General features: G+C 41.8%; 2 protein-coding genes across 7 annotated transcripts in view; both read left to right on the forward strand.

Annotated features, from left to right (window-relative positions):
- Atp6v1a (ATPase H+ transporting V1 subunit A) overlaps positions 1-12,720 on the forward strand; it is a 45,966-nt gene extending 33,246 nt beyond the window's left edge. For both annotated transcript variants that reach the window (XM_013116898.3, XM_013116897.3), the window contains exons 9-15: positions 655-777; positions 860-974; positions 2,425-2,488; positions 3,619-3,822; positions 7,759-7,853; positions 9,507-9,678; positions 10,483-12,720. In XM_013116898.3, the coding sequence (XP_012972352.1) occupies positions 655-777; positions 860-974; positions 2,425-2,488; positions 3,619-3,822; positions 7,759-7,853; positions 9,507-9,678; positions 10,483-10,575 (866 nt within the window). In that variant the 3' untranslated portion in view covers positions 10,576-12,720. The remainder of the gene's footprint in view (positions 1-654; positions 778-859; positions 975-2,424; positions 2,489-3,618; positions 3,823-7,758; positions 7,854-9,506; positions 9,679-10,482) is intronic.
- Positions 12,721-23,576: 10,856 nt separating this feature from the next.
- Positions 23,577-26,490, forward strand: part of Gramd1c (GRAM domain containing 1C) — a 76,485-nt gene continuing 73,571 nt past the window's right edge. Inside the window, exon 1 of one of the 5 annotated variants that reach the window (XM_040750794.1) lies at positions 23,577-23,887. In XM_040750794.1, coding sequence (XP_040606728.1) covers positions 23,801-23,887 — 87 coding nt within the window. In that variant the 5' untranslated portion in view covers positions 23,577-23,800. Of the gene's footprint in view, positions 23,888-24,827; positions 24,931-24,981; positions 25,205-26,490 lie in introns of those variants that run through there. The other 4 variants (XM_040750797.1, XM_040750796.1, XM_005074747.4 and 1 more) reach the window with 4 other exon arrangements.

Below are 26,490 nucleotides of genomic sequence, written 5' to 3' on the forward strand. Positions count from 1 at the left end.
TTAAGTATGTAGGATAGGCTTTATTCCATCTTAATAGATTAGAACTAGAAAGGTTTGGCTGAGATAAATAATAGCAAAGACCCAAACACTTCTTTTCTTGGTGTTTCATTTTCTAGGATGGGGCTGGGTCTGCCCATCAGAGATTTAGACACTTGAGATATTCCTCGTGTGAACAAGCTTAGTTAAAAATACATGCCTGATGTATGGTACAGACAAGTTTGCTTGGAAATTTATTTCAATTAATTATGTAAAAAAGAGTAGGGCATAAGCCCTTTTCCTGGTTTTCAGATGTGTAGAGAAGTCTTGGCTATGGCATCAAAAAGTTCTCAAGTACAGTGTTCATTCACCATAGGAGATGCTGCTTCAAGTGGCTTGGTCTTCAGCAATGTTTTGGGACCTTGAGAAGTCTAGAAAAATGTGTAACTTGCCTGGCCATGGGACATATAATCACATTCTGTTAGCTTAAGATCAGTTACATGATATTATCAAATAGAGAAGATGCTTGCAAATATGTCTAAGCTGTGTACCTAGGACAAACTTGGGAAAATGGCTAATGAGATACTTAATATACCCATTGTTTTAATGTTCGAGGGACAAAACAGTCAGTAGTTTGGGTTCTGCCAGTGTAACTCAACAGTGTTCTTCTCAATTTAGGAATTACACTATCAGAATATTTCCGTGACATGGGCTACCACGTCAGTATGATGGCCGACTCTACCTCTAGGTGGGCTGAGGCCCTCCGAGAAATCTCTGGTCGCTTAGCAGAAATGCCTGCAGGTAAGTCTTGTGTTGGTTGTTACTGACAGAATTTAGGGGCTAGCTTAGAGCTCCCTTTTAAACTTTTCTTTTTGTCTTTCAGATAGTGGATACCCTGCATATCTTGGTGCCCGGCTGGCCTCTTTCTATGAACGAGCAGGCAGAGTGAAATGTCTCGGGAACCCTGAGAGAGAAGGAAGTGTCAGCATTGTAGGAGCGTAAGCAACCGAACTGTTTGTTCTTATTTATTTATTTATCCAAAGGAGGCATGGACTTGCTGTGTAGCCCAGACTAGCTTGAGGCTAACTAGCTTGCCTTTGCCAGCTAAGTACTGAGTACAGACGTGTACCACCATGCCCATCTTATGCTGTTTACTTCTCAAAAGAAAGAGAAAGTTATTTATTTGAAAGAGAGGAGCTAGGACAATTGATCAGTCAGTAAAGTGTTTACCATACAAGCATGAGGACCTGAGATTGACCCTGAGAACCTACACTAAAAAGAAAAAAGCTAGGCATGTTGGCACATGCTTCTAATCCCAAAACTGGGGGTAGGGAGTGGAAACAGGTGGCTCTCTGGAGTTTGCTGTCCAATCAGCCCTGCCTGCCTGGTAAGCTCCAGGCCTAGTCAGAGAGTCTGAGTCTGTCTCAAAGAACAGTGGGTGGCTCCCAGGAAACAATGGCCTGTACCCACAGGGGCAGGGCAGAGGGTGGGAGAGTATGTTTACCTTCCTCTGGGAGTGGTAGTTCTGAAATAGAGTTGCAGGAAGAGTTTCAGAGGCACTTTGTGAAGTGACTCATGCTCTCTCCGTCTTTGGGTTCATTGGTGTGACTTCCCTGATTTAATAGAGCCAAATCACTGTGTCCTAGGTGTAACTTTAACAATTGCAGACATGTTAAAATGGGGTTGTATCAAACTAAAGACAAAGTATAGATTTATGATTACTCCATAAAGCCATACTTTATTCTCAGAACTCTCCTAGTTCATCTTGTTGATTAGAATATAAAACTAATTATACTATGTGACATTCAATAATTGTCATTTTTATTTTCAACAAGACTTTTCTTTCCAAGGTTCATTTACTTCTAAAGTTATATATATGCAAACATTAAGGTTAGGAGTTGGGGAATGACTCACTGGGTTAAATTTTTGCCACATTGAATTCCCAGAGCCCATTTAAAACAAGATGTAGTAGGGGACTTTATTTCTTTGTTTAGCTCTGACTGTCCTGGAACTCACTCTGTAGATCACGCTGGCCTGGAACTCACTGAGATGGACCTGTCTCTGCCTCCTGAGTGCTGGGATTAAAGATGTGTGCCATCATGCCTAGTTAGTAGGACACTACTAGTAGTAGTAGGTCTACAAGACCAGGACAACCAAGGCTACACAGAGAAAACCCCATCTTGAAAAAAAACAAAGATGTTAATATTATTTTTGTAAGTGTTTGGATATCTTTGCATTTCAAATGTTTGATTATTTTTCATAAACATTTGATATGGGGAGTGGGGAGTTTCCAGGTTGTGTAGCAACCCTAGCTATCCTGGAACTCACTTTGTAAACCAGGCTGACCTTAAACTTACAGATAACAGCTCCCAAGTGCTGGGTTACAGGCATGTGCAACCACCTCTTGGTCATAAACATTTCTAATGATTGTATTTCTTCTTAATCTAGAGTTTCTCCACCTGGTGGTGACTTTTCTGATCCAGTCACATCTGCTACTCTGGGTATTGTTCAGGTATGTTTTTACCCATCTACCATACTGCAGTTATATGTAACTAAGTAATCATCAAGTATTTAATTTAGTCACTAAAGAATGTTTTAATAGCATCCTTAATGTTGTAAAAGTTTAATACATCCTGGTTCTTCTTAGTTCTTAACAGTTTATAATAAACATAACAGAAGTGCAGAAATACATCTAGGTCGCAAAGTTTTGTTTATGTTAAAGTTACCATACTCATTAAACTAACTCTAACTATAGAACTAAATAGGCTCCAAGCTGCACAATGACAGAATATCACAGTATGGTCTGAGGCAGGTGGTCCCATCAGAAAGTGGGCATCTTCAGTCACGACTGGACGCTGACTCTTGGTAGTCTCCTGCACGTGGCTTCCTCAAGGGAAAACTGTGGGAAAGGCACATCCAGGCTTAACTGTGGGCTCCAGAGTGATATGGTCATTGTGCTCACTTTGTTAACTCTACCAGGTGAGAGCGAGCTTGGAGAATGTGGTTTCTGCCTAGACAGTTGTTTACCTGGGTCAAGGCATAAATTTTAATGGAGAGAGCTCATCATTAAGGAAGCCTAAATAAGAGATGTCTGTGAATCAGAGCTACAGTGCAAAACTAAGTTCCTAAGTACGCATGTATGTAGGAAAAGTCTTTCTTGGTTTCTGCCAGTACCAGATGAAATTGTAGAGGCTAAATCTATAGTTATCAAAATATTTAATATTTGCTAAATTTTGGATCTTAAATTGTGTGGGGGAAGGGGAGCAAAGTTATCAATGCATAAAGTGTTTGAGTGTTTGGCCTCAGAAAATGAATGTCAGATATTATTTAATTAACTCACAATGACAGAGACTTGAATTCGTCAGAACATTTTAAAGATCTTAATCAAAGTAAATGTCTGTTCCATCTCAATCAGCCTTTCTTGTCCTTCCGTTCTTATTGTACTGTAATAGTCTTCGATTGCATCCATTTTCCTTTTTACTATTACGTTTGATGTAGTTAATTTTAAGGAAATTGAGATAGGTTTGATTTGTAGATGTTATCCTATTTCAGTTATATATGCTAATATGATACATAATTGGCCCAAGAAGTGCTTATTAGGGACAAATAAAGAAAGGTCTAATTTTTCTTTTTTTAAATCAGGTGTTCTGGGGCTTGGATAAAAAACTAGCTCAACGCAAGCACTTCCCCTCTGTCAACTGGCTCATCAGCTACAGCAAGTACATGCGTGCCCTGGACGAGTACTATGACAAACACTTCACAGAGTTTGTTCCTCTGAGGACCAAAGCCAAGGAGATTCTGCAGGAAGAAGAGGACCTGGCAGAAATTGTGCAGCTTGTGGGGAAGGTGAGTTAGAGCGGGGGCTGCCCTGGGGTACCAGGGTACCGTACCAATTGCGGAAACTTAGGTATGCAGGTGCTTGCTTGGCTGGTATAACAGCTCATGACTAATCTCAGTACTCAGAGCCTGAGGTAGGGAGAGTGCCACAATTATGAGGCCAGTGTGCACTACATAGTAAGTTTCAGGTTATTGTGGGCTGTGAGTATGAGATCATGTCTCAAAACAAATAAAAAACTTAAATGTGCAGTGCTTTTCAAACCAACTGAACCTTTAAGATTTCATGTTGCATATAGTTCATGAGAGGTGAAAGCAAGACACCCATCACCAGTCAATTTGATATGAAATTAGAGTTAGTTAACATCATTTTTGTAGGAGCACTAGAACTGGGAATCAAAGGACCAGATTATAATTCCTCTAATAATATATCTAAATAAACTTAGTCAAACTAAATCTCACAAGTGAATGATTTGTCAGGGCATACACAGGACTAGCCAGAACATAGCCCCTTCCCTCTCGTTAGATAGATTATTCCTATGTAGCTCAGGCTAGCTCACACCCGTAATCCGATTGTTCCTATCTCCCAAGTACTGAGATTACTGGTGTGTATCACCATGCCAGGGCCTGTTATTTTTATTGTATCTGATAAAATAGCCTCCTACTTTTTCCCAACAGAGGATAATATTATTAGATAGCTAACATTTATAGCATGTATTACATATAATGTTCTGGTAGCCATTAAAAAATAGAGGTCATAGCTAGGCATGGTGGCATGGCTTTAATCTCAGCATTTGTGAGACAGAGGCTGACTTACCCTTGAGTTATAGGCTACATGGTGAAGCTGGTTTTGTATGTTTCTATGTTTTACACACTCAGGACTCAAAAAAAAAACAAAAGAAAGAAAGAAAGGAAAAGAAAAAAAGATAGAGGGTGTGAACTAAGTAAAAAGACATACTTTTTCTCCAGCAAAAGTATGTTAAAGCTATTATAGGAGATTATTGGAAAACAGTCCACACTTGGGAGTGGATTAAAAGGTGTCTTTTCAAGGGTCAGAAAGATGACTCAGTGTAGGTAATGCTGTTTGCCTCGCAAGCCTGGTAACCTGAATTCAGTCTCCAGAGTCTACATAGAGGGGGAAGGACAAAAGAAATGCCACAGAGTTGTTCTCCAACCTCACAACTCTCCGTAGCATGCCTACATATGTGTGCACACCACATACACACACACCATGCTCACACAATAAGCAAGTAAGTAAGTAAAATTTTTTGGCAGTACCACTTCTGTTTGAACTATAGAGTCAGTGTAATACCAACCGTATTTCTAGTTGACTGCATATCTCAGTGATGGAGATGGCACCCCAGGCGTGCTAAGCAAACATTCTACTACTGAGCTATATCTCAGCCCACTGTAGCTGAATCTCCTGAGTAAATAAGTAGTCATTCTGAAGTTCATTTACTAGTGTCCTAGAGATTTGCTCTTAGGAAAAAAGAACACAACAGTAAATAGGGAGGTGATGTTCTTCTCCTAGGTATTGACAGAAAACTGTAACAATAAAAACAGTGTGGTATTGGTGAGATAACAGAGAATAGACCAGTGGACAGAGCAGGGATAGGCTTATACATACATGGATCCTTGATACTGCATAGTGTTTCACAGATCAAGTGGGAGAAGTATGGACCGTTTTAGTCAGCAGTGGAAAAACTATTAGGTGTTTGAAGCAAATGAAAGTGGGTTGCTTTCCAGTTCCACATACAAAGATAAACTACCAACAGTTAAAAATTTAGATATAAGAGGAAACACTTTCATGTTAAAGATTTGTGTGTGTGTGTGTGTGTGCATGTCTGTCTGTGTGGATATGTGCATGAGAGTGCACATGCTTTTGGAAGCCAGAGGTGTCTGATCCCCCTAGAGAAAGTTACAGGCAATTTTCCTTAAGCAGAACATCATGAGGAAGCAGCAACAGAGCTGGAGAGATAGTTCAGTGTTTTAAGAGCACTTGCTGATCTTTCAAAGGTTCCCCGCACGCACATGGCAGCTCATAGCTGTAACTCCTGATCCAGGGGGTCAGATGCCCTCTTCTGGGCTCTCTGGTTACCACAGACATATATGCATGCAAAACACTCAGACACATGACATAAAATTTAATAAGTTTTAAAGGAAGTTTTTAGTAAATGAAATCAATGGTCTACTGTTTAAAAGGTAACCTCAGGGTAGAGTAGACAGATGAGAGAAGGAAGCCAGGAATATTACAAATCTGTGGATAATCCTTCAAACAGCAAAGACATACGAATCTACACTAGTTTGAGTGGCAAAAAATTTACAGCTGGGTGTTGCAGAGTACTGGTATACCTTTGGTGGGTATATCATTTGGAGTGGCCATTGTAGACAGGATGTGTTGGGTGCCTTGAGTTCTTACGGTTTATAGTAATAGAAAATTCAATGAATGCTCGGTGCCCTGTACTAGAGGCAAAGATACAAGGTAAAGAATGGAGGTTGTGCATACAGAATGTAATTGCCGGAGTTGGATGAAGTGAATTGTGAAGCACAGACAGTATGGTGGATCTTAAAATCAACCAGTCAGAAACACTGGAGAATGTTTCAAATAATGAAAAAATATTTTCACAAAACAAAATATACATTTTTTCCATAACTTAAAACAAAAACACATCAAGCATGCTTAATATTTAAGTGTGGCTGAAGAAAGAAATAGAGGTGAAGAGGAAGCTGTGAAAGGCTTGCTCCTCAGCTGAGGTGCTGGTGCTCCTAAGTCAGCCCAGAGTGCCTGGAACTTCCTGATTTGTCCCTTCTTCTTCCTGTTAATCATCCCAGCAACAATGGCATTGTCTTATGACTGACCTGGCAGCTGCCAAGAGCAGAGCACTTGAGGTAGCTCTGTAACTTAGCTTACCAAGAATACAGCACTCAGAGAAGCGAATACTTAACTGTCCATCATTGTTCTAAACATCCTGTAATGTTAACAACAAAGTAACTGTGGACTATGTAGATATCTGTCAATCAAACTTAAAAACTGAATTCAAATAATAGAGACAATGCAGGGTGTAAAAAGTACTTTATAAAATGGGTGTGGAGCCAGGAGGTGGTGGGGTAGTGCACACTTACACATGATGTCTTTGAAGAATAATCAGGGCTAGTGAGGTGACTCAATGGCTAAGAGCACTTGTTATTGCAGGGTTCAGTTCCCAGTACTGACATGGTGGTTCATAACCATCCGTAACTCCAGTTCCAGGGTATCCAATGCCTTCTTCTGACCCCTGGGAGTCAGGCACACATAATACACATACATACATACATGCAGACAAGGCACTCATACACATAATGATTTTTTTAAATTAATTATCTTCATGTTCATGTTCATAGCAGTAGTGTCCATGTGCCCAAGAGTGAAAGTGATTCAAATGTCCACCTTTTAGTGAATGAGTGGACAAATACATTAGTCACCTGATAGCACAGATAAATGATGAGGACACTTTAAATGAGGTAAGCTAGTCATGAAGCAAACAGTATATGATTCTACTCATATCCGATGTCTGAAGTAGGGAGAAGAACAATGCAGTTTGTGGTCTTAGAGTTTCAGGTGTACAAGATAAAATGTTTCATAACAATGTGATAGTGGTTTATATTACAGAAGAACCTGGAGGGGTACAATAGGCCTTCCTGAAACTCACTTTGCCATCCGGCTTAGCCTGGAACTACTGCAGTCCTCCTACTCAGCTGGCCAAGTGCTGAGATCATAGGCATGAGTCACCATGCATAACTTCTAGATGCTAAATTTTGTATCATGTTCTCTTTTACCACTATTAAAAACAATAAAAACTGCATTTATCAGTGATAAAAAATTGTATGTTGATGTCTGCTTGCCAGTTGATTTGTTATCGATCCCACACAATGAAATACAATTTCTTAAAGTATCCCTTTGTTTCATAGGCTTCTTTAGCAGAGACAGATAAAATCACTCTGGAGGTAGCAAAACTTATCAAAGATGACTTCCTACAACAAAATGGATACACTCCTTATGACAGGTATGCTGGGCTAATTTCCTTTTTTTCTTCCCTCCCTGAGACAAGGTTTCTCTTTGTAGCCATGACTGTCCTTGAACTCACTCTGCTGACCTCTAACTCTCAGAGATCTGCCTGCTTCTATCTAGAGTACCTGGGATAAAGGTGTTTACCACCACAACAAGCCTATTACTTTTTTATGTATTTTTATTTGGTTGATTTATGTGCATTGGTTGGTGTTTTGCCTGCATGTATGTCTGTGTGAGTGGGTCAAATCTGGGAGTTACAGACGTTTGAAGACTTTCTGTTGTGTTTTGTCAAAGAAGCTGCCTGCAAGTACGTTCTGACTCAGTATATTGCTTGTTTTGTGTGTTGATAGCAGGCATCTAATATGCTCCTTTGTCTCAGTTTGCTTGTTAGTCAACCCTGACAGTGTTTTCCCTCACACAAAACCTATAATTAGAGTGAATTACGGTGTTGTTCACAAACCTAGGGGACATCTCCTGCCTCGTCTGTCTTCCTGCTGCTTTCTACTGTCCTTGTCTTCTGTGCTTCCCTGCCTTATTTCCCAAGGGCCCCAGGTTTCTTGATACAAAAGACCTGTTGAAAGTCCCTCCTGCCTTCGTTCATCGCTGCCCAGTGCTTGCCTGTTTTCCTTTTCTCTGCTGGTGCTGTAGCTTGTTTAGGAAGCCTGTTTCTTTGGAACGTTGAGAATTCGAGCCTTTTCTCTTAAGCTAGCTCTCTCTTTCTTAAATCCTATTTGACTCCATACAAGACTAAAAAGAGGTAGGGAACCAGCTCAATGTGCCTGGTTTCAAGCCCTCCAAATCCACACAAATCCAAGTACAGTAGCACACATCTGTGTCTGAGGATGCCAGAGACAGGACTCCTAGGAAGCTAGTGTGGCATACGCAGCGGGGGACAGCAGAGACTGTCTGAGAGAAGGAGAAAGGCAAGGATTGATACCCAAGGTGAAAACCGAGCAAATAGGATTGACCAGAATGCATTGCATGTAAAAAATAAGCCAACTTGTCAGTTAGCCTCAGAAGTCTGATCTGCCCTGGATGAAACACCACATAAAGAAAACGGGCAGAATTCCTCAGAAAGACTATAGTAAGATACATGGAATTGAGCATCTGCTTGCGTGTGTGTGTGTGTGTGTGTGTGTGTGTGTGTGTGTGTGTGTGTGTGTGCGCGCGCGTGTGTGTGTCTATGCTTTTAAAAGGTATGGGTAGATAAAAATGAGTATACTAAAGGGAACTGAAGGCTGCGGAGAGGGTGATAGCTTACCTGGCATACCCAAGGCCCTGGATTCACCACAGTGCTCACCACAGTGAGAAAAGAGGGAGTGGGGAGGGATAACAGGTAACTTTAGCAAGTTTGCAATTCTCTGCTTTCCTATTACTCATTAAGCCTTGCCTCTGATTACAAGGAGTCTTTGCAGCTCAGTTGTTTTACCACTTGAGTTACATATTTAACTTCTTGTACCAAACGACTGCTGGCAAGTCATTAGTGTGGCAGTACTGCTTCGTTGTTTTCTGTTCAATCAATGATTGGAAGCAGAGTATATGTTTAAAGAAAATAATGGCTGGTGATTCATGAAGTTTCATATAATAAAAGTGTACATTTGCTTTGTAGGTTGTTTTTGCTAATTGCCCTGTTGTTCATTTTCCCTAGGTTCTGTCCATTCTACAAGACAGTGGGGATGCTGTCCAACATGATTTCATTTTATGATATGGCCCGTAGAGCTGTTGAGACCACTGCCCAGAGTGACAATAAAATCACATGGTCCATTATCCGTGAGCACATGGGGGAGATCCTCTATAAACTTTCCTCCATGAAATTTAAGGTATAGTTTCTTTCTACTCTGGCCTCTGTTAGCGAGAAGTCAACTTCCTTTCTTCCCTCCCTCCTTCCTTCTCTCCCTCTCTGCCTCCCTCCCTCCTTTCCTCTCTTTCCCTTCCTTCCTGTTCTATTTGAGTTCCAAACCTGAGGTATGAAATTTGCATTTTTCTTTTTGAAGATTTATTTTCATGTTATTTATGTGTCTAGATGCATTTGTCATACATATTGTGCCACACATGTGTGGGCACCTGTGGAGTACAGAAATACAGAAGTGGCTGTTGGATTACCTGGAGCTGGTGCATGCACACAGTGTGGGTGCTGGGAACTAAGCTCGGGGTCCTCTGGAAAAGCAGCAAGTCTAACTGCATTTTTCATTTTATAATGCTTACGTTGTATAAATCCAGAGCGATCTTCCAAGTTATGTTCAAGCAGGAATTCCAGTGGTAAAGATTGTACTATGTCATGTTTGTAGGGTTGGAGAGGTGGCTCAGCAGTTAAGAGCACTTACTGCTCTTGCAGAGAGCCTGGATTCAACTCCCAGCACCTATATGGTGGGTACAACTGAAACTCTGAGGATCTGAGTTTGCTGATACCCAAGGGCTCTTGCATACAAAGGACATATAGATATATACTCAGGCACACATACATACACATTAAAAAATTATAGTATGTCATGTCTAAAATAAATCCTAATGTGTTTTCTCTCTGTCTTAGCTACTAGGCAGCCTGTGATTCCGTATCGATGAGTAACTTATCATACATCTTGAAAATTATTTCCCATAGGTAAACTAAATTCATTATTTTTCAGGATCCAGTGAAAGATGGCGAGGCAAAGATCAAAGCAGACTACGCACAACTTCTTGAAGATATGCAGAATGCATTCCGTAGCCTTGAAGATTAGACTGTGTCTCTTTCCTCCTCCTTGGCAAGCTCATGTGTATATTTTCCTGAATTTCTCATCTCAAACCCTTTGCTTCCATATTGTGCAGCTTTGAGATTAGTGCCTATGTGTGTTATCATTTGTTTTGCTGTTTCTTTGGTAGGTTTTAAAAACAAACATTCCTTTGTGCCGGTGTTTGAAGGGGCTCCCTGACCTTCATCTGCATATGATACACAATGGCTACGCTACTGTAAACTGTGTGTAAGGTGGCTACCCCTTCCCTCCTCTCCATTAAACTGTAAACAGGACTACTGCATGGACTCTGTTGGGAATGGAAGGCCAGATCTCTGTACCTATAGATAGGTACTGAGGAAATGACTCTGTGCTTGGAGTCAGATCACTTGCAACTTAGTGTTTTGTTGAGTAACTGTTTTTGCAAGAAATATTTCCATTAATGTTCCAATTATGCATAGCTTCCCCATTATCAATCAGGAGAGATTATAGGGCACTTGGGAACTATTTTGTCTTTATAACAGGCATTTGCAAGGCTGAGCATAATAGATGAGTCAGTTCCCTCTGAAAGTGTGAAAGAAAGAAAGAAAGAAAAAAAGAGCTAGGTGGTCAAACTTAAATTAACATCGTCTTGTTAAAGCGTATTTTATTTCACTGAGAGAAATTCAATATCAAGGACTTCTTTATACTCAATTACCAAGAAATCTTTTTTTAAGTACAATTTAAAAATCATTGAAAATGTGATCCACGTCATAGCCATTCTTTTCCTCAAACTTAGGTGGACAAGCTTATCAGAGTGGCAGTGGGAATTGGCATCCACAAAGAAACGTAGTAGTGGTTACAGGCAGTTTGCCCCTGTAAGAACCAGCTGTGCTGTGGTATTTCTTGGGGCCAGAGTGGCATTATTTTTACAAGGTACATGTGTCATATGTTTGTTTGCTTGTTGAAATTCTGAAAACAGTGAGTCTACCAATTGCAGAAAATATTGCTTTTCTTTGTTTTTATTCACTGGCTCAGAAAAGCTTCTCAACCGGTGTGTGGTCATAGCCGCATGACTGTTTCCATTCTGTTGACAGAGATGAACTTATCCTTGTATTTGACCGGTAGCAAAAACTGGGTCATAAAAAAAGGACAAAATCAATTTTGTCTCACTGTTTCAGTATGCTTAAATAATAATTTCCATGTTTGCATAATAAGGCCCATTTCTGAGAGCTTGGAGAGCTAGCCTTCTGTTCACTCTCTGTGCTGATAATGCTGGCATCCATACTTCCTCTTCAGGACAGGGAAGGGTATTGAACATGTCTGACACTCTCAAGTACACAAGTGTGATGACTACGTATTTATTTTAAGCCTTGGTATGTTATTTAAATTATTAGGTGATACATCTCTTTTGGTCTTTTGGGTAGACATAGTATACAGTTCAGACATAATGTGTAAATCCTTGCACAGTGCATGTCTTTACACAGTGGACTGCTGTTCAGGAAGCATGTTCTTCCATGTAACATTTTAAAAACTATTGAACAATGTTGACAGATATGGATTATGCAATGACTTGTTGAGATATGGATTAATGGTGCTGTTTAATCAGTTTGCTTCCAATGTGGCTTCGTATCCAGAGGCCCCTGACTAGTGGAAATGAAAAAAGATTTCAAAACCTTTCTACTTAGACCTACCAGCAAACTAGGCTTGTGATCAGAGTGAATGATCCAAAGAAACTACTTGACCAAGTTTGTTTTTTGTTGTCCTGGATGTGGGATGCGTGTTATTCATCCTATTAAGAATGTTGATGTTTAGGTGTGAAGAAGCTAGAGAAATGTTGCTCAGATCTCACTGTAACTTTCTTTTTATCCACATTGTAGAGTTTTGGATTGTTCACTGATAGTGTTTCTTTAGTAAGGATATGTTAAAATACAGTGATCTTTTAAAAAGATTATGCAGTTCTATTTATTGTGCTGTGCCTGGACCCGAGTGCAGCCAGTTAAACAAGTTTCCTAAGTATTTTTCCAGTGTTAAATCTCACACCTACACCCTTTGGAAACTTCCATCCTGAGGTCGTATAAATTGCCTCCTTATCCTTAAGATTTCACCATCTTTATGTCAAGTACAATGTATAATTATTAAAATCTATGAAAAATAAAAAGTGGATTTAAATTAGCTTTACTTTCCTTTTTTCAGGGGGGATGAGGAGGGACAAGCTCTCTTAGAAAACATTCCACTGTATATTTTGACTTAATGTTACAATATGTCCTTTTGAAAATGTTTTGCTTTATAGATTACTTGCATCGTGAAATTGGAGTGTGACATTCACAAGTCTATACAACTGGTGGGTGGGAAGTACAGTGTGTAGAATCTTACCCCATTCTGACCTGCCTTAAGTGAGTGGGGGTTTTGTTTTTGTTTTTGTTTTTTTCAAAATTAGAGGTGATCCATGGTGCTCATTTCAGTTTTTGTTCAGTTTGAACCAAGTCTTGTAATTTGCAATGCAAATAATTTTAGATCTCATGTGGCAATTTACCAGCATCCATTGTAGCTCTCCGGTATGTTATCTAAATGTGTATATGAGGGAGTTATTAGATTGGCTGGCATTGTTGGAACTGCATAGTCCAACAGTGGCCATCTGCATGCTCAACAGTCAATGCCCAGTCAATGCCACAGTCCAGGAAGCTGGAAGTCTCAGTCCAAGAGGGACTGATGAAACCACACCCAGGCCAAGGCTGACAGCCGAGAAGTTTCCTTGAGAGTTTATGAGGAAATGCTTCAGAATCTGGAGTCTGGCATCTGTGGGTGATGGCAATTAGCAACAGACATATGAGAGGAGTTTGCACTAACTGGCTTCTTCCTGTCTTTGTTGCACCAAGACCCCCAGCCTATTGGATGATGCCAACCACATTTAGGGCTGGCCTTTCCCTCTTAGTTGGTATACAAACCATCTCTGGAAATGGCCACACAGTCACACCAAGAAATGTGCTTTGCTACTATAGGCATCTCTCAACTTGTGTGTTAGTCAGGGTTCTCCAGGGGAACAATGTACATAAAGGAAGATTATTGAAGCTGGGCTGTGGTGGCGCTCGCCTTAAGTCCTCGCACTTGGGAGGCAGAGGTAGGTGGATCTCTGTGAGTTTGAGACCAGCCTGGTCTTAAGACCTAGTTCCAGGACAGCCTCCAAAGCTACATAGGGAAACCCTGTCTCAAAAAAAAAAAAAAAAGGGGGTGGGGGGTGATGTTAATGACTTGGATTATACAATATGCACTGAGTAGTCAAAAAATGGCTGTCTTCCACTGGACATGCCTAGGATATGCTCACTGCTCAGTCCACAGACTGCAGCTTTAGCATCACAGTCTGATGCTGAAAGTCCAGAGGATTGCTCAAGAGTCCACTAGTCTTCAGTCACATTTGAAGGCAAGGGGACTGAATTCTCATGTCAGAGAAGAATGGTAGCAGCAGGGACAATGGCAGCAGCAGAGTAGATGGATTTGCCTGCACAGCATGAAAGTTCTACTTCATAGATTACTTACATGGCAAAAAGCAAACCTCTTTCCCCTTGGGCCTCTTCATACCTGGGTCACCACTGGAACATATTGCCCAGATCTGTTAATGTAATCCAGAAAGCCTCATCGGGTATGTTAACATGCTTGACTCTTGTTGATCCTATAGCCAGTCAAACTGGCAAGCAAGGTTAACCGTCACACAAGGTGTTATTAGTTAGGGTTCTCTGAGGAAACACCTGTTAGCATATATGTGTGGGACTTACTGTGACTTACAGGTTATGGTCTAGCGATTCAACATGGCTGTCTCCCAATGGAAAGTCCAAGATTCCAGTAGACTGTTCAATCAGTCCACGAGGCTGGATGCCTCAGCTGGTGGTAAGTATATACCAGAATATATGTGCAGGATGTGCTTGAAAGCCAGCAAGCAGAGAGTGAGTGTTTCCTTCAGCCACGCGCTTTATTCAATAGACCAGGTGTGGCCCAGGTTGAAGATGGTCTTCCCACCGCAAATGATCCAATCAAGAAAAATCCCTTACTTGAGTTTTAGTTAATTCCAGATGGAGTCAAGTTGATAACCAAGAATAGCCATCAAATTAGGATATATTTTATTTCTTGAATATATCAGTTTTTAGCAATTTCTGAAGGAATGAAGCAACATGGATCAGACAACACAGAATTGCTACTGATGTCAAGTTTACAGAAAGAAATGCTTAAAAATGCATGGGTAGGCCTATTCATTAGAATGAGTTATTTTTAGTTGGCTAGGTATTATCCCATTGTCTTCAGTGTATTAATTTTAATGTATCGCAACAATTGTAAGAGTGCAAATGAAGGAACCAGTTTTCTAAAGTGAGTGGTAAATGATTCTGAAGTTGGCCTGAGAGTTCGTTTCTAGTGGAAGTTGGCTCTGAAATGAGTATTTGAGTTTTGCTTCTCCAGGAAACACCAGTGAGGGGTGGACCCAGATTGAGGGCAGAATAGAAAGAAACTAATAAGTGATTGTCAGGCAAGTTAACAAACCTCAGCCTATGCCAACACAGGTGCTGCTGGAGAATTCTGGGAACTAGAAGAGGAAACACATCTCAGGTATCCACCAAATCTGCAAGGAGGCAAAGTACATCAGTTAAAGGTGACAGCAGGCCCCTGCCAATCTCCTACCGAATGTTCCCACAAAGACAAAGAATCGCTCACTGCCTAGAACACGCAGTTGTGTATAGTCACACAGAAATGAATGAGACTGAACATGACAGTCATGACTCTTACAATCATAATATTTACAGGAGCAGAGCAAAAAACAGGCCCAGTTTATTGTATAAAATTCAAACCAAAATTTGAAGTCAGGATAGCAGCTGAGAAATGAGGGAAATACAGAAATGTCTCAAAGAGGGTTTCAGGGTGTTAGTGATATTGTGGGAACTGCCAGTGAATGAGCGTTAATTTAGTAAATATTCACGTATTGCATGTACCAAGACTTAGTAGAATACCCATTAATGTGGATAGTTTTTATGATTATGTAGCAATTATCATGCATACAAGTAACATTATGGGTAGACTGAGCAGGTTGTATTTATGTAATTAGGAATATATATGTATATACATATGTGTATAGAATAATTAATGAAAAAAAAGAGGCCATGAATTTGAAAGAGCAAGGAGGGGTGTTTGGGAGAATGAAAGGGATGCAATTATAATCTCTAAAAATAAATAATTATAGAAAGACTTAAAAAATGACATATGACTCAAGTCTTCATATATGTATGTTATACTTCAGTAAGTTTACATTAAAAAGTCATAATTATAACTAAAGAATTTTAGGTCTCTATATTCATTTTCCCTGTGAAACATCTTAGCAGTTAAGAGTAACTTTTGCTCTTGCAGAGGGCCTGGGATTGCTCGACAGCATCCATATGGTGGTTTATAACCATCTGCAATCCCAGCTCCAGGGAATCCAACACCCTCTTCTGACTTTGCAAAAGCACCAGCCACACACATGGTACACAATCACACATGCACGTGAGATCAGACACAGAAATAGGTTTAAAAAGAATGAAACAAAAAAATACCATCAGAGGCCAGTGAAATGACTGGGCAGGTTAAAAGATCCCTGTCACGGAGACCTGACAGTCTGAGTTTGATCCACAGAGCCTCGTTAAAGTGGAAAGAGAACCAACTGTGCGTTGACCTCACACACTCAATGTGGCATGCCCACACCCACACACACTTAGACAATAATCATTTAAAAATACTATTGTTTGCCTAATAAAATGGTTTTGCTTTTGATTGGCCTTTTACCTTGCTCTTTTCTACCAGAAGTAGAATTTAGGTTTATTAAATTGGAATTATTTATCTACTCATTTGTTTTGATGGTGGGGATCAAACTCAGTGCCCTGGCATACTGGGCAAGTGCTCTATCCACTTGAGTGCCCTCCAGACCCTTCAACGTTACCTTTGGGGGCCTTCTGTTTCCTTTGAACCAGGAGCCTGTTATGTCGGTTAACTGTTCAGACTTTGAGAACTCATCTTTTGAGAATTCGGGCCACCCAGTCACGGCATGCTAAGTTGTGTCATCTGCAGTGGTATATATAGGCAGTTGCATACAAGTATGTGTTCAGGTGCTGTGAATGTGTCCTTCAGCGCTCAATGTAACAATGGATTGTTAAAAACATGGTTAATGTTATTTTAATTAAATATTTTCCCAATTTTCCAAAGATAAGAGGCATGTAGTATTCCATTAATAGCCTAGGCCCTACCCTAAACCAGCTGAGGGAGGGGAGGTGTCTTTCAATTCCGAAAGGAGTAGGAAAATCAATGTTAATACACTCACTCCTCGGGGAATTCTTACAATGGAGCAAGTCTGGGGATGCTGTGTAGCTTCAATACTTAGCTATAAAGGATAACACAAGAGACCTGAATTGAAATAAGTATGCTCTCAAACGTTTGCTAGTTTTATCACAATCTCAGTATCGTACCGTTTTTACCATTTATCTTGACGGTTGTTGGTGCGAGCACTCGGCTGTTCTGTGCTGAGTCACATGTGTTGGCTCAGACTCAAGATAGTCTGGCAATGGGACAGAGTTGTCTGAAATCATGAAAGTTTAGCAGTGTTTTTATACCTATGGATTTCAAATGATTCCATGATTGTTTCGGGAATACACTTAATGGGCTAGCAGCTCCTCTTCCACACATGTCTCTAGAAGCAAGAGATTTTAAAAGGGATCAAAAGGATACAATTCTGAAGGCTTAGTTCATGAATATAATTACATGGAGTATAATTTAATCTCATTTTAAAAATTTGTCCGGGATTTAAAATTCCTTTTTCTTTACTCTATCATGATGATTTCTAGTTCAGATTTTAACCATCATCTGAATAGCTCTTCTATTTTTATGACTCCCAAATAACTAGTACATTTAGCATTTACTTGATGACTTAAAATTGCTGTAAGAGTTTTGGGACACCTTGTGTAAAAGCTCTAAATTGCCTTCAATCACATAAAACCATACTCACAGCCTTTATTTTCAAATCGTGCACTTTATTTTAAAGTTGTTATGGACCCCCCTTTGTTGCAGTCCCTTAAAAAGTGATTTAGTGCTGTATTTCCCATGCATTACATTGCAGGCTGACTCTTTGGAATCAAATACTAAAATGGAAATTGGGGTGCAAGTTGCTTAATAGGAATCAACAATTCGGGAAGGAAGGGGAGCAGAGGCAGAAGAGAAGTCAATATACATAGCAGCTTGACTTACATGTGCCCACTTTTGGTGCAAGCTATGGGGTAAGTATTGCCAGAGTTGAGACTCATCCTGAAGTGGCCAGGTCTGTTTCTCCTTATCTCTTCATTCCCAGTTACAGAAATCATAAGAGGAGAGGCCCAGAGTCATGAAAGGCCACAAACAAGAATTTCAGCAATAGTACTTGTAAACTAAAAGCCAGATTAACTATTCAGTTAAAATGTAAAAGTGCACTGAATATATATTTAACAGGCTGCCAGGTGAATATTGGCCCAGGTTTCAGATGTGGAGTTAGAGAAATGTCTCAACAGTTAGGAGTACTTACTGCTCTTGCAGGGGACCAGAGTTTAGTTCCAGTTTATACAGCAACAGTCAAACAGTCTAGGCAAGAGCAGTTTCTTGCCCAAATGGCTAATCTTGCCATGTTGAAATCAAACTCCATAATGAGCTAGCTAGTAAGAGACAAGCAAGGCCAACAGCTTCATAATTAATACAGCGTCTTGTGTATTATTTGGGGACTACATCGCAGCAGAGCCCAGGCTGCTGGCGGGGGATAAACCAAAGCAGCTAACAAAGAAAAAGCTTTTCTTAACACTCCTACAAGAAAGAAATGGATCTGAAATGGTGTCTGTTTATTTTTACTTTTGAAATTTTATCACTTTGACTAACAATCATGATTCAAATAGCAAGAAAAATGTCCTTAGTTTTGAAGTGCCCTCTCTTAGGGTTACCGTTTCTACAAACACCATAACCAAAAAGCAAGTGGGGAACATATAGTTTATTGGGCTTACACTTTCCTGTTGTAGTCCATCACAGAAGGAAGGCAGGACATGAACTCAAACAGGGCAGGAACTTGGAATCAGGAATTGATGCAGAGTCCGTGGAGAGGAGCTGCTACTGTGAGTGTTACTAATACCTTGGTTAAACTGTTGCTAAGTAAGCATTGACGGTTTGACGGTTCACACAGCCTCAGGAGAATTTTAAGTTAGAACTGAGCAAACCCCCATTATGTAGCAGTCCTTAGGTAGGAACTAACACAACTTCAAATGCACCCTTTCCCCTGCTGCTCTGGCTTTGCCCTTTGAGGTACCTTAAACTTTCCAAAGGAAATGTTGCATGAACCCTATTGCCTGCATTAATCACACTCAGTCCAGATTCAGTGACAGTCGACTTGAGCTCATGTAGAAAATGGCCTGGAGCATGGCATTGTGTCATGTCTGCTGTCCCAGCACTTGGGAGGTCAAGGCAGGAGGTGGCATTCAAACCAGCCTACACTATCTGAGACCTTGTCACACACAAAAAGGAATGCCTCATTCCCAGTTGGTGGAACTGCTTGGGAAGGATGAGGGGGTGGTCTCATTGGAGGAGATGTTACTGGGGGTTTCCAAAGTCCGTTCCATTCCCAGTTAGCTCTCTGCCTAGTGCCTTTGGATTAGGATGTAAGCTCACAGCTGATGCTACTGAGCCATGCTTGCCTGCCTGCTGCCATCCTCGTTACCATGGTGAGCAAATTGCCTGTTCTGTGAGTACGAGTCACCTGTACCGTATCCCAACGTTCACTTTTAGAAGAGGCTGAGGAGGTGGCTCTTGCACGGCTCCTTTCTCAGCAACCATGTCTGATCATTTGTATCACCAGCTCCAGGGAATCTGGTGCCCTCTTCTGGTCCCTGTGGGCACTGCATGCATGTGTACAAACTTGCTTAAAAACTAAACTTTTCTTTAAATTTTACATTTGTGAAATAAATAGTCTATTCATTATGTAGGTTAAGCAGTAGGGGAAAGTATGGACTGATGGGGAGGCAGGCAAGGATATTTAATGTAAGTCTTACATAATGCAAGAGGCTTCAGAAGTACATGACGACCTGAAGAAACAAGTGGGCCTAAGTACCTAAGTATCTTCCTAGAGTGGAAAAATGAAGTATGGTCCAGCTGCTCTAGACAGAGGAGGCTCCACAACCTGCTCAGGCTCTTCTCTGTGACAGTTTGCCTTCCAAAGATAAACATGCTCTTTTCCGCCAGGTGCAAGTAGGGTGCCTCTCAGATAACCTGCTTCGGAGGAAGACCAGAAAGCCCAAGCCATTTTAGTCAGTTTTCTGAGATAGGAAAGGGTGGATATCTTCCTCCTTCTCTAGTTTCCCCGAATTCTTTCAAATGCCTGAACATTCCTGCTTTAAAATGTAGCAGGGGAGGTTGGGGACAGATAGGTAATAAAGCCATGAACCCCAGGGAAAGAAAGCAGGGGGGGGGTAATGGGGGCAGATGGACATTCAGTTTCTATATCTCATTGTCTGCCTTAAGTTTCTCTTTCTCGGCTAACACCAAAAAAGAGAGGAGGGCTCCACTGACGGGTGACAGAGCTGAGTGGACCCAGGTCTTCAGGCTTGTACCACAAACTCTTTACCCAAGGACAGGATTTCTATTCTTCCCCAGGCAGAATTAGCATTGACCCATGAATTTTAACTGCTAAATTACTAATGGTGTCTCTAGAGGTTTTTATTGGATAGTACTCCAATGACATGTTAGAGCCAATGAAATAGATCACATGGTTTCTGAGGATGGCTACTCTTTAGGAAGAATCTTGAATTAAAGGAGCTGTTTGAGCTGATGGCTTCTGGGAAAGGGACAGGCACTTGTCTTTAGGAATGTAGCTACTCGTAGGTTCCCCATTCCCCAGTGGGTGACCCCATACCCTATGAATACGGGTGGCACTAATGGGGCTCAGTGAGCTAAAATAAATAGAACATGAAGTTAGGAGGGAGATGTAATGGGTGGGTGGTGTCCTGAGGGACATTGGAAGCTGGAATGAGGAGTGGATATGATCAAGAGACACTGTAAGCATGTATGACATTTTCAAAGAATGAATATAATTAGAAAAAAATTTCAACATATTTAATGATCTTTGTAATTATACCATTGATAGTTTATTAGGACACATTAGCTTATATCTTTGCAATAGATATAAGCTAAAGATTCATAGAAACCTTTGAGGCAGGAGGATCAGAGATGGCTGAAAGAAATGGTTAGCTGTGCCTGTTTACTTAGAAGCAGATGTCATAGTGTAGCATTAGATGGCAAAAGGCATCTCATTTTAGAAACTGGCTCAGGATGGATTTAAATAATTCACAGTTTAATGAAACATGAATCCGAGGAGCCTGCAGCGAGTGACCTGGGAATTCTATGGCTTGCATCTTTCCTTTTTGTTTTTACTCGAATGCTAACTTCAGCTCCACACGTACCTTATTTCAGAATTCTACATTCTGTCCAGTGGTGCTCGTGCCTCTACCCCAGGAAATCTTACCTCTGCCCGCTCAATTTCTCTTAAACCTCTTTTCTTTCTTGACCCTTTCCTATCAGGTTATGAGTAAGTTCTGTCATTTCACAAAATCTATCCAGATCACAGTAAAACTTTGTCAATCAACGTCCAACAAGCAGTATCTAGGCCAAGCGCGATGATACATGCCTTTGATCCTAGCACTTGGGAAACAAAGGTCTGTGAATTTCTCTGAATTGGAAGATAGCCTGGGCTACATAGAAAGTTCTAGGCCAGTCAGGGCTACATGGTGAAACTGCCTCAGAAAAAAAAACAAAAAGCAAAACCAAAACAACTCCAATCAATATTTAAATTAAAAAACCATTGTTTTTACTAATTGTTTAGTATATAAGATATATCATAAAAAGTAGAAAATATATTTACACAAACAACTTAAAAATAGTGTATGCACCCATTAATTACTTATCTTGAGAAATAGAACACTGGGATAACATAGAAACCCTCTTTATGTTCCTACCCAATTGCTTCCATTTTCTTTCCCCCAAAGATAAACAATATGTTTGTATTAATCAGTAGTGTTTTAAAGCTAGATCATCCACACATGTATCTCTAAATATATTCAGGAAAAAAAAGCATAACTGTATAGCAAGCACCAATCTTAACTATATAAGAAAGGCTGATGTTACCACTAACATTCAGAGAAAACATCACCTATCAGTGCTTGTGGGCTTGATTTGACTTCAGTGGCTTGAGGGTGTCTTTCCAAGAAAATCAGTGTGCAGGGCCTGAGGTTGTCCTGGAAGGCACAAGGCCCTGGTAAGTGGAGCAACTGACCAAAACATGCATATTTGGCAAAAATATGGCCAGAGAATGGGTTGCCTGGTGTTTCTGCTTCTAAGCCTCCTGCAGCTACCTCTGCTTTCAGGAGCAATTGGGAAGCAATCTGTGGGGTGAAGCAGACCATGAGGGACATAGAAACGAAAGGACCCCGTCCTGGCTCATGTGAGGATTCTGTCCTCTGTAAAAGGATGGGAGAAGTCAGCAGGATCGGAGAGAAGATCTGCTCATCTGGATTCTTTCCTGGGTGGCCCGCTCCCATCTGAACTGGTCACCTTCCATGGCATTCTGGAGACTGGCTTCAGCTCCTCCTGGCACTCTCTCCATCACTCTGCTGCTGTTTTCCATTGCTTGTGTTCCACGTTTTATTTTCATTTGTTTCTCAATAAGCAGTTTCTCCAATGCTTTATTTCTCCAGGAGGGTACACAGTGGTTTTAAGGAGACAGTGTCCATATGAAAAGGACAGTTTGCTAGGAGCCCGGCGAGAACGCATGACCAGGAATACACTCTTGTCTCCAGTTTCAGAGGCATGACCAGGAATACACTCTTGTCTCCAGTTTCAGAGGCATGACCAGGAATACACTCTTGCCTCCAGTTTCAGAGGCATGACCAGGAATACACTCTTGTCTCCAGTTTCAGAGGCATGACCAGGAATACACTCTTGTCTCCAGTTTCAGAGGCATAACCAGGAATACACTCTTGTCTCCAGTTTCAGAGGCATGTTAATGGAGCTGTTTCTCGGGCTTTAGAGCAGTCTGGTGCAAGTCAGCCGGGCTTTCCCAGCTCAGTCTGGGGCTTGCCTTTCTCAGTTACCGTGGCTACTCGTTTCATTGCTTCACAGCTTGCAAAATTCCCTTGCTTTACCCTTTCTAGTCCTTTCTGTCTGTGTACAATTCTTCTTTAGTTTTGGTATGTTTTAGGAATAAAATTGTATTTCTCATTTTTATATATGTGAAAGTTTTGCCCACATGTATATGTGTGTACCACGTATGTGCCTGGTACCCTCAGAGGCCGGAAGAGGGTATCGGATGTCCTGGAAATGGGATTAGAGACCACTGGAAGCTAATATATTGGTGTTCTTAAGCTGTAAATTATCCCTCCAGACCCATGCATTTGCTCACTTTTGATGCGATAGCAAGGCTAGAAATATGTGAATAAAAATTACTGGTGTCATTTCTTGAGAACTTTGGACCAAAGCTAATCACACTGGATATTAAGAATTTTTGAAGCCAGACATAGTGGTGCACACTTGCAATCCCAACAGTCGGGAGGTAGAGGCAGCAAGAATTCCAGGATTTCCAGGGCTACCCTGAGCTAATGACAACCTGTCTCATAAAGGTAAATTTAAAATAAATGTGAAGCTTCTAAACTCCTTTAAACTATTCACAAAATTAAGTGTCAGCTATTTCGGGGAACTGTAACTTAGTGAAAAGTAAAATCGCAGCATATAGAATACCTATGGACCTCCAGGATAGGTAAGTGGGAAGTCCCTTGACTATACATAGTGCTGGCAATGCACACATGTTCCTTCGACTCATGTCTTTACCACCCTCCCTGCCCAGCCTCTTTCTTTAGTGTTCTATGGAATTCAAGAAGAGACATTAACACAATCCCTTAATTCCAAGTTCTCTGTATTTCCTGTGAAGATTCTCTGAAGTCCCTCCTCCTGGCATTCCCCTGAGGAGCTTGTTCTCTCTGCAGGCCACCGAGGTTGTTTTCTCCCCAGTGTCACCTGAGGTAGCTGTGCTCATGTCCAGGATAGTTACCCTGTTAGTGAGCGACACCAAGCAGGCTGGCCCCCGTAGAATGCAGGGCAAACCGCGTGTAGCTTCTAAAGTTAGGTCATAGAAAGCACTGGAGCTTTCACCTAGGTCTCTCGGATCACACATTCTGAGGGAAGCCACAGCATGAGGACGCAAGCTGTCCTGCGGAGAAGCCCTAACGGGGAGGAACCCAGGGCCCAGACCAATGGCCAGTACCAGGCTGCGGGCTCTGTAAGTAAGGCTCTTTGGAAGTGAGTGCTCCAGACTCAGCCGGGTAACCCGAGGACTGGAGTGCCACCTGGTCACGCAGGGCAGTCTTGTGAGAGACCGTGAACCAGAACATTCTACCTGTGCTGTTTCCATATTTCTGACCAATGGAAACCACGAGAGATAGTGAATGTCTATTCTGACTTTCAGATTCTAATCTGAATGCAGGACTGTGCACCTGAGTGCAGTGTTTGCTGGAAGCCAGAAAATGCCACAGAGCTTTAGTTACAGGAGGCTGGGAGTTGCCTGACAGGGTTCTGGGAAATGAAGGCTGACCCTCTCAAGGACTGAACTAGCGCTCGAACCCCCTCGTATTTTTAATATAGTATGGCAACGCAGGCTGTGCCTCTCCACAGGGTTCAATGTATATAGTTCTGGTTCTTCTAGTACTTGTTGGTGCTTGCTTGGTGAGTTTTATAGGTATACAAGAGAAACATAAAATTTTCCTAGACGCTTTTTAGGTTTTTGTTTTTTTTCTTTTTTCTTGGGAGACAGGGTCTCATGTGACTTTGAACTACAACATGGCCCAAGCTGCTGGCCAATTCATGGTTTATGTGTTATGCTGTCCAGCCTGTTTTATTAGTTTATAAGCGTACACTTCGGTGACGTCGAGTACATCCGTAGAGGAAAATAACCATTCTATCTGCAAGACAATAGCTTCCCAAATTGAAGTTCCAGTCCCATTGAAGAATAACACTCCTCTGCCTTTCACAGCAGACACAGGACTCTGTCATGAGTTAAGGCTCATCCCTGATCCCTACTGAAGTGTGGCTAACATCCTGGCTAACAGCTTTTAAAGAGTTGGCCAAAGGCAATAGTCACTAATTGCCACCAGAGGACGCAAAGCTCCCGGGCTGAACTTGGAGGTGGGATTCCGAGGGCCGGAGCCGGGAGCGCGCAGCGGGCACGCGCCTGGTCGGCCCTCTCCCGGCCCGGGCTCGCAGGGACGCGCGTGCGCGGTTTCGCGGGAGCGTGCGGCGATGGAGGGCGCTCCGACGGCCCGCCAGGTAAGCGGCCTCGAGGGACAGGTTCCCGAGAGGTGGCTTCGCTGGCAGTTTCCCCGGCATAGTTGTTTGAACCTGCTCCGATTATGATAATGAATTCCTCCCTTCCCTTTCCCCTGTACTCTTTGGCGTAATTCGAAAAGTTGTTACCAAGGAAACGGTTTTCTGTGTCTCCTGCGAGCCTGTTGCCGGCTGGGCGACGGAGGGAACCGAGTGTTACGTGCTTAAATTTGGTCCCCGAAATGCTCCAGTCCAGATGTCGCAGTCCCAGACCCCAGTGAGTCTGGTTCCATTGTGATTTTGACTTGGGGATCTCTGTCGCCGGTCTCCCTTCACCATCAGCCCTCGGTTAAAAGGACCCACAAACTTTAAATCCCCAGACTCTCAACCGAACTTCTGGTGTCAACTAGTACTGTGGTTTACCACCTTATCAGACACATGGAAGACGTTGGTAGTTGGTCTTTTACATGAAAGCCTTTTGTTGCAGGATACTTGTTCAACACTGTCCTCACAGCATTACGGTGGTTGTGTGTAAATATATTCTTTTTAGAGAAGTATTTTAGCATAGCGAGGGGTACAATTCAAACAACTGTTGCATGAACAAATGAATGGGTGCATTATTTCAGTAGATTCACAAACATTACTATGAAATAGAATGCAGGTAAACTCTATCCGTCGAGTGTCGGGATAAGATGGTGAACCTATTGACCGAGTGGGGGCACGCCGGAGGGGGTGGGGGATGTAATCCCTTCTGTGGAGTTAGAGACAGGTTAAAGAGAACTGATGCTGCTCCAGCCTTAAGGATGGAAGTGATGTGTGGGGGAGGGGCAGGTGGGTAGGGCAGGGAAGGCTTACAAGGTAGAGAGAGGCTCCACTACCGGGCCTGCAGAACGAGATCTCGGTGACAGTTTCTGCAGCTGAACAGTGCTCTGTATGATTGTCGCTCCCACGCCACAGGAAAAGGACACAAGCTTTCTTTATGGAGTTGTCCAGAAGAGGAAAAGGGAGAGGTGAGGTTTAAAACTAGCTTCCAGGAAAACAAAAAATTAAATCACTTTAAGTCACCCATGGCTTCGAGGGTAACTGAAATGTACCATTTTTTTTTCATTGAACTTTTTTTTTTTTTGGTTTTTTGAGACAGGGTTTCTCTGTATTGTTTTGGAGGCTGTTCTGGAACTCACTCTGTAGACCAGGCTGGCCTCGAACTCACAGAGATCCGCCTGCCTCTGCCTCCCGAGTGCTGGGATTAAAGGCATACGCCACCAACACCCGGCTTCATGCCCTGCTTCATTGAACTTTTGTTGCGGGTGTTTGCAACTACACACATGTATGCAGATGCATGTATGTACTGTGCAAAGTGCTCGGTCACTATGACAGTGACAAGTGAACCACACATGCGGTTCCTCAGGTGATACCATACCCTTGACATTTTGAGCTAGGGCCTCTGACTGGCCTGGAGCTTATAGATTAGGCTAGCCTGGCTGGTTAGGAGACCAAGGAGCCCAGAGTTCTGCTTGTCTTCACCATGCATGCTACATGCTGGGTCTGTGAGTGTGTGTGTGT

The sequence above is a fragment of the Mesocricetus auratus genome, unplaced genomic scaffold (assembly GCF_017639785.1).
Source record: "Mesocricetus auratus isolate SY011 unplaced genomic scaffold, BCM_Maur_2.0 Super-Scaffold_100008, whole genome shotgun sequence".
Classification (NCBI taxonomy): domain Eukaryota; kingdom Metazoa; phylum Chordata; class Mammalia; order Rodentia; family Cricetidae; genus Mesocricetus; species Mesocricetus auratus.